The 8,881-nt window shown below is 37.4% G+C and overlaps 1 protein-coding gene across 1 annotated transcript in view; it reads left to right on the top strand.

The window, feature by feature from the left end:
- Positions 1-8,881, top strand: part of LOC107747918 (ATP-binding cassette sub-family G member 2-like) — a 31,399-nt gene that overhangs the window by 21,537 nt on the left and 981 nt on the right. Inside the window, 7 exon segments of the mRNA XM_016562530.1 lie at positions 312-463; positions 569-670; positions 3,721-3,971; positions 5,162-5,244; positions 5,496-5,585; positions 8,357-8,481; positions 8,564-8,742. Of these exon segments, the coding sequence (XP_016418016.1) occupies positions 312-463; positions 569-670; positions 3,721-3,971; positions 5,162-5,244; positions 5,496-5,585; positions 8,357-8,481; positions 8,564-8,742 (982 nt within the window).

Genomic DNA, 8,881 nt, shown 5'->3' on the forward strand with positions numbered 1-8,881 from the left:
ATGTAATGTGTGTGTGTTTGTATAATTTTGTTAAATAATGAAGATATCACAATGGGCCAAATCTCTTATGTATTATTTATAATTTTTTAAAATATATATATATTTTTTACATATTTAATAATAACTAATATCTCCATATAATTTTTATTTCTAAATTAATAATCTGATTTAAAAATTAAATAAAATTACATTTAATAATTCTTTTGCTCTTGTGCGATGAAATATGACTGAAATTGTTGTGAGATTTACCTACAGCACCGTGCCGTTCTGTGTTTTAACGGTCCCGTGTGTTTAACCTGTGGTTTGTTCAGAATGGCGAACAGCGGTCGCACCATCATCCTGTCCATCCATCAGCCGCGGTACTCTATCTACCGGCTGTTCGACAGCCTCACGCTGCTGGTGGGAGGAAGGCTGGTGTATCACGGGCCGGCTCAGGATGCCCTGGACTACTTCATGCAGATCGGTATGAAAACACACACACACACACACACACACACACACACACACACACACACGTGAACAGACACTCACATCCTCAGACTGATGTGTGTGTGTGTGTGTGTCTCAGGATACACCTGTGAACCTCATAACAACCCTGCTGATTTCTTCTTGGATGTCATCAATGGAGACTCCACCGCCGTCACTCTCAACAAGTTAAACGGCAATGAGGGTACGACAGTTTCCCTTGTTTTCTTGCAGTATAAAGGCCACTTTGCAGCTTATTTTAGTCAGGAAATGCTACTTGGACAGGAAGAGACTGTCTGAATGATGTAGAATATTTATTTTTAAATGTATTTTATTTTTATTATTTTATTCCATTTTATTATTATTATTGTATTTTTATTATATAAAAGATAAATACAATACAGTAAAGATTTATTTCTATAGCACATTTAAAACAACCGGCGTTGACCAAAATGCTTTCCACACAACATAATTAAATCCTCTTCACACTAATCAGATCTAAAAAGCTATAGTTATTTTTGTTATCGTTATTTTAATGACATTGGAGGCTTTATATCCGTACAAATTAAATAATGATGAATTATATCATGGGCATAACTACAGTGTTCCCACAGTCATGATGATCTGAATAAATATCAATCATAAATATGACATTTTAAAACTCAATGTAAATTCAGAAAATCATGGACATTTTTATATTACATTATTTAGAAAACATTTAGCTATTTTTTAACTAAAAAGCTGAAAACAGTGTTATCTGAATATACTTTTATTGGATTTATTCATTTGAATTATATGTTAATTTTTATATTTTAATTATGCATTTTAATTTTAATTAAGAAGATTTAGTAATTGTATTGTGTGCTTTGACAAGCTTGACAAGCATTTCCTGAGCAGCCCTAATTCACGTCCCGTTCGGAGAAAGCTGACATTTTTCAGTGATCTTCATCATGAGATCTCAAGATCCTGGAAGCAGCCATTTTCTGCTTGTCTCACTAATGCAGCGGCCTCTGACTTCACCAGTCTTGTTGGTTCTGTGGAGCAGGGCTATGCTAGCATTCCAGCGACTGAGGACACACTGGCCACACACCTCTCGCCTTTGTCTGCTCCATCCTGGAAGTCCCACCCTCTTCTTTCCTCCAAGCCCTGTAGGACCAACCTTCTGCTTCAGCTTTGCTGAGCCGTTCCTGATATTCGGGTTAGGAAACGGAGAGCTTCCCATGTTTCAGGAGCGAGGGACCGACCGTTCAAACATATTTGTCCCCCTTTGAAATGCTCTCTGATTTCAAGTCTGTGATATCTGCCGCCATGCGCTTTCTGGTATACAGAGGTTTGTCTTTGGGGGAAAGGCGTACCAGTATAGGGTTCTGCCATTCTGCCTGGCTCTGGCTCCGAGGATGTTCACCAAGTGTATGGATGCGGTTCTGGCCCCTTTGAGGCTCCAGGGCATCCGTGTGCTTAACTACCTTGACGATTGGCTCAAACAAGGGAGCTGGTGTGTCGTGACAGGGAAATTCTTCTCCACCACCTTCAGAGTTAAGAACATCTTAACTCCTTCCCAGAGAACCAATGTCTTGGGTGTCCAGCTCAATTCACTCTTGATGCAGGCCTGTTTGGCACCTGCTTGGGTTTCCAGTGTCCAAGCATGTTTGGCCTGCTTCAAGCGCGGCCATCATGTCACGGTGGGCATTTGTCGCAGACATCTGGGTTTCGTGGCGGCAGCCTCTCTTGTGCTGCCACTGGGACTGCTCCACATGAGACCTTTCTGTGGTGGATGAAACTCAGAGGAATTTGCCCTTCCTGGACGGCTCTCCACTTGCTGAGGGTTTTGCACAGTTGCTTCCATGCTCTCGGGAAGTGGAGAGAGCCTCTTTTTTTGTTACAAGGGGTCAGGATAGGCGCTGTTTCCCATTGTCCGATTATCATGACAGACGCCTCCCTGACCAGTTGGGGTGCGGCCTTCGAGAGCAGACCAGCTCGTGGCATCTGGACAGGCGAGTTTCTCTCATGGCACATAAACTGCCTAGAGTTGTGCGGCGTCTTTCTAGCCCTGTATCACTTCCTTCCAGTCCTGACGGGTTGTCATGTTATAGTCAGGATGTACAACGTGGCGGTAGTGTCTCACAAAATCCACCAGGGAGGTTCGTGGTCACACACTCTGAAACAGGCATGTGCGTTGTCTCCTCTGGGCTTAAGGCAGGTTCACTTACCGGGTGCTTTGAACCTTGCAGTGGACTTCCTGTTGAGACAGCAACTCAGGTCGGGGGACTGGATGCTGAACCACCAGACAGTGGCTGAGATTTTGAGTCTTTTCGGCGAGGCAGAGGTAGACCTCCTTGCATCGCAGGACTCGAATCAGTGCCCCCTTTGGTTCTCCCTGTCACACCCGGCGCCCCTGGGGATAGACGCTTTCGCTCCCCCTTGGCCGGATCTGAGATTGTATGCATTTCCTCTGGTCAAATTGATTCCTGTGGTTCTTTGCAGTGTGAAGGAATGCAGGATCAGACTCCTGTTGGTGGCCCCGTTCTGGCCATCCCAGACATGGTTCTCGGAGTTGCCTTCCCTGGTGGAGCAAACCCAGTGGGATATTCAAATCAGGACCCTAGTGTCTCAATTCCAGGGCAGGATTCAGCTGACCAGTTGGCTCAGTGCTTTAATTTCTGCAAGAGAACTTTGATGCCGGAGCACGACTACTTTGAGGGTTTACGTTGCGGCCATTATCAGTCGTACTGGAGGGGTTATCGGGACCGCATTTTGAGTTGACTCCTGACCAGATTCTGACCCTTTAGGTGGCGCTTTTGTTAGTGTTGGCTTCTCTCAAGTGTGTAGGGGATATGCAGGCTCTCTCTGTGAGTGAGCCATGCATGGAGTTTGCCCCGGGTCTTGTGAAGGTGTTACTGTGACCCAGAACTGGTTACATCCCCAAAGTCTTGTCCACGTCATTCTATTCCCAAGTGGTTGTGTTTCATGCCTTCTGTCCACCTCCCTTTGCTTCTTCTTTGGAGGAGAGTCTTCATCTACTTCTTCGGTAGAGAATCTAAGGAGTTGATGGCGCACTGAGGAGACGCCTGTGCCATCGGCCAATAAACTGGTGTGATTTCACACGGTTTCAGATTGGCACTGCCCAAGGGGCATTCCCAATGCATCATCACTACGCAGCATCTCAGGAAATCTCTTTCCCTATTCAGGAAACAAGGGTTTTGCATGTAACCCGAGACGTTTTTTTGTTTAAATAAATGTGTTTGTGTGTGTCAGACCTGGACCAGGAGCAGCTGAGTTCATCTCTGAAGTGCATCGAGGACCGTTTGGTGGAGGAATACAAGAACAGCTCCAGCTACAAACAGACCAAAAGCGAGCTGGAGCGAATCGTTCAGGGACAGGACTACAGCACTCGACCCAAATCCAGAACCATCACCTACAACACGTCCTTCTGCCACCAGTTCAACTGGGTTCTCAAGAGAACCTTCAGGAACCTCATGCTGAACCCGCAGACCTCATTCGCTCAGGTCAGTGCTGCCGTCTACATCAGGCATTCACAGGTCTTTTTATCAGCCTTTGAGCTGAGATATTTAACTGAAGTCCCTCTGAGATTTTAAGACAATATTTCAGTAATTTAACAAGACACATAATGTTATGTTAGTATATTTGAGATACTAGTATAGTTTTTATTATTATTTTAAATTAGTTTTATTTTTATATTTTTGTAATTTTAGATGTTTATGTCTATATATTTTTTTATTAATTTCTATTTCATTTTTAGTTTAGTAAATTAAAAGTTGCCTTGGCAACTGAAATAAAATAAGTATAATTTAAAAAATATATTATATTTTATTTCAGGTATTTTATTTCAAGTAACTTTTTTAATGGTTTTAGTGAAATATAATTCAGGTAATTTAGTGAAATATAACTGTGGTTAATGGTATCATGACTTGCAGGTAAACAAATAATTTAATCTTTTTTAGTGTTTATTGTTTTATTTTGATTGTTTTAATTTCAAAATGATTTATTTAAATTTTTATGTTTTCTGTTTTTATTTTAATGTTAGTTAAAGGTTTAGTAATTTTGTTGTTTTTGTCATGTATTTTATTTTTGTTTTGTTATTTAAATGTCTATTTTTATTTTTATAGTTGTAGTTATTTTTATACATCAAGTTAAACTAAATGAAAATTGGATGTTTCCTTGGCAACTGGCTGAAATAAAAATTTTAAAAAATTATTTTAAGTAAAATAATTTTATATTTAATTTTTAATTTTATGTATTTCATCTTAAGTAACAGTTTTTTTTATTTTGTTTAGTGAAATATAATAGCCCATGCAGGTAAACATAAAATATTTCATCTTTTTTAATAGATGCTTTATTTAGATTATTTTCAGTTCAAAATGATTTATGTTAATTTTACATTAGCATTTTATTAATTATTTGATTTTCGTCAACTATGCTTCATAGATTTATATGAATTCAGTTTGATTCATTGAATATTCACAATATATTTGCAATGAATTTGCTGGTGATATAAACTTAAGCAACACTGAAAATATTTCAGTTATATTTTTTCTTTTTTTTTGTCATTAAACAAAGTATATGTGAAAAGAAAATATAGATTTATATATAAATAAATGTTAAAAGAAAATAAAGATGAAGTTTTGATTTGGGTTGATGTTAGTATTTCTATATTAATCTGAGATTGTTTCTCCAGATCGGAGTGACGATTTTCCTGGCTCTGGTTGTTGGAGTCATATTTTTTGGAGTGAAGGATAATTCGAGCGGCATTCAAAACAGGTATGAAAATGCATTCATCCAGTTCTGTAATTATTTCAATATTTCTGTGAGATTAATCATTTCTGCTTGAATTAGAAGTGATTCAGTGTTCAGATCTGATGATCAAAAGCGATCTTTTCAGCCCTGCTGTTTTCAAATATAATTTACAGAGTAAAATTGTGTTGCAACTTAATGTACTTCGTGCCTCATACATATTGAAAAACTCCTATTAGTTGTCCTTTAACAGTAGTATGTGTATGTGTGTGTTTCAGGATAGGCGTGCTCTTCTTCATCACCATCAATCAGTGCTTCAGCTCTGTTTCCTCAGCTGAACTCTTCATCGCAGAGAGGAATCTGTTTGTGTGAGTAAACACACACACACACACACACACTAGAGGTGGCAAATGAGAACCGGTTCTTCCTTTAAAAAAAAATTTAAATTTTGTTTATCCAAACATATTCTGTAGGAGGTGAAATAACTTATGCAAGTAAATAAATGTAGAGTATTTTGTTGCTAGTGGGAGTATTTGTAGTTTTAATACACGTTTATTTATTTTATTTATTATTATTATTATTTATTTTAAATAACATTTGTCAAGTACTTTGGTGAAATATAATTCCTCTGGTGATCACATGACATGCAGGTAAATAAATAAAATAATCTTAATATATAATAAACATAATCTTAATATTTAATTGAACGTTTTTTGTTTTGTTTTGTTTAAAAAAGTTAAATTAACAAAAAAATTATAGGATTTTGTGTGTTTTAAAAGTACACAAAAATACAAAATTTATATGAAATATGTATTTTTCCAAACGTTTCAATATAAAACTGTGTGAAAATCAAAGTCATAAATCTAAACAAATTGTGCTCCAAATTTGAGGTTGATATCACAAAAAAATGTACAGTATTAGATTTTGTTTGGGTGCAGTACCAAACGTTTCATGGGGGTATTTCTTATGTTTTAAATAGGGCTGTCAAGTGATTGTTTTAAAAAAAAAAAATCTAATTAATTACATAATGTGCCAATTAATTAATCAAATTAATCTCAAATTAATAAGATTAATTAATTAACATGCACATCATGTGCCGATTAATTAAAGATAATAGTTATTGTGTTAATTTAGAAAAAAAACACTGAATAGACATTACAAAAAAGTAGCTTTAGAAAGAAATATTAGTAGCTTTAGAAATACATATTTTAATTCAACATACAAAAATACAAATAAATAGGCTAATGAAATATAAAATTATTAAAAAAAAAAAAACAATACTCTTAAAATAAAACTAAAAGCGCCAGTAGGTGGTGACAATTCCCTGTCTTAATAAGTGAATGATTCAGTCATTCATTCAATCGATTCGTTCAAACGGTTGATTCATTCAGAAACGAAGCAAGTGACTGCCTTTATGAATGGCTCACTGAATCATTGATTCAGTCGATTCGTTTAAAAACTTGGATTCTGTGTGTTGATCAGAGACGCACAACAGTTCTCCTTACTAATTACTGACAATGTGTCTAAAATGTAATTATTCACACCTTATCTTCATTTTTACTGTGGGTAAAAAACTTTTATGTAACCTATTATCGTCTTTCTAAACACCAATGATGATTCTGAAAGAAATCATACAGTGTTTGTTATAGTAACATGTGCAACTTTCATGCGCATCTGACTAGCATTTCCACATGCTTGTATTTTAGCGTTGCTGTTAATGTTGTGGTTATTTTAGCAAATAGTTTTCTCCGTAAATTCAGTTCAACAGCATTAAGTTGAAGAGGGTAAACTTTATCTCTCGACTGAATCTGCACATGTATTCCAGGTGTTCTTGCTCCGTCCAAGCAATAATTGCATGTCTTTGAATAAGCGCTGTAGCGTATTCTTCAACCGCTCAGGTAATGTCAATACGACCCATTTCAGGGGCTGCCAAAATTACATATTTTAAATCAGTCAGAGATATACAAATACATATTAATATTTACAAGTAAATCTCCATATTATGCGTAGACTAGCCTACTTTCTATCTGACCCCCCCCTACATCTAGTTTTGACATCCATCAGGGGGGATCAAGCCCCCCATAATTCGCACCCTGATTAGTTGCCTGATTATTTTTTTCGATTAATCGGATTAAAAATATATATTTTTTTTTTTTACAAAACACACTATTCCACATCCTGCCCAATGCTGTCCTTCAAACAAACTGAATGCTAGGAAAACATACTGAATATATCTCTATGCTATACATTATACATTATACATGCTAGACAAATGTACAAAGGACAGTTTAATTCCCTATATTAAAAATGGAAATAATAATGATGAAGATAGTAAAGAAAAACACAAACTCAGTGTTAACAGATGAGAGGAATGTCCTGCAGGAACACACACATTCAACCTGTTACTGTAATTTCTTTATACTGTAAATGTAAGAAACGTCTTACATTTATTTTCAATTACACTCTGTTATCCCTTTACAGTTACTATCATAAAATACTTGAATTACACGTTGACTTTTAAACCTAAATTTAACGTCCAATAACAGATATAACAACAAAATGAAGTTCAGTGTAGTCTGAAGTATAACGCAGACCGTCAGGACGAGCCTTCATGCAAAATAGAAACATGAATGAATATGTAACATTTACAGAAAAGGATAATACCGTACAATGCAGATTATGCGCTGAGGAAACATATCTCACATTAAATGGTGCACGCATCTGTCAAAGCGCCTGACAGGACAAGCCGTGTTAAACATTATGCTAATGCATTAACTTGAGTTTAAAATAAAGTTTATAAAACGGAGAGTTCCGGTCCTTGATTCTGATTGGCTGAGCCACGTTCGAAGCTGTTGTAAATTACTCTACAAACACACACCTTTGTTTACGTTTGTGTTGCTCGGCAACCACTTTGTTGGCACCACAACCGGAGGAACTACATTGTTTGGTGGAAGAATAATGTTTTTATTATCATTACCCTTTATTTGCTCTGTTTTATTTTGTGAAACCTTACTACGTATATGGAATAACCGTTTTATAAAAGCAATAAGCCTGATATTTTCTGTGCCATTCTTGGTGATTGATTGTAATTTGAATATTTGATTGATTGATGATGTCGTGGTGGTGGGCGTGTCCTCAGGCACGAGTACATCAGCGGATACTACAGAGTGTCGGTGTACTTCCTGTCTAAGATCCTGTCTGACATCCTGACTCTGCGCACCATCCCGGCCTTCATCTTCAGCTGCGTGGCGTACTGGATGATCGGTGAGACTCACGCCGTCATCGCATCATTCAGGTCCGTCTGATATCAGACGTGTGGCTTGATGTGTTTGTGTTTGCTGTGCAGGGCTGAAGGCGTCTGCCGAGGCGTTCTTCATCTTCTTGTTCTCCATCATTCTGGTGTCGTACACAGCCACGTCCATGACTCTAGCCATCTCTGCTGATCAGACAGTGGTGGCCATCGCTAACATCTTCATGACCATCAGCTTTGTCTTTATGATGGTAAAGAAAAACACACACACAAACACACACTCTCTCTCACACACACATACACACACACACACATACTTGTATTTGTGGTTTACGGGGACTCTCCATAGGCGTAATGGTTTTTATACTGTACAAACTGTATTTTCTATTGCCCTACACCAACCCTACCCCCCCC

The sequence above is a fragment of the Sinocyclocheilus rhinocerous genome, unplaced genomic scaffold (assembly GCF_001515625.1).
Source record: "Sinocyclocheilus rhinocerous isolate Xijiao unplaced genomic scaffold, SAMN03320098_v1.1 scaffold2064, whole genome shotgun sequence".
Lineage (NCBI taxonomy): Eukaryota > Metazoa > Chordata > Actinopteri > Cypriniformes > Cyprinidae > Sinocyclocheilus > Sinocyclocheilus rhinocerous.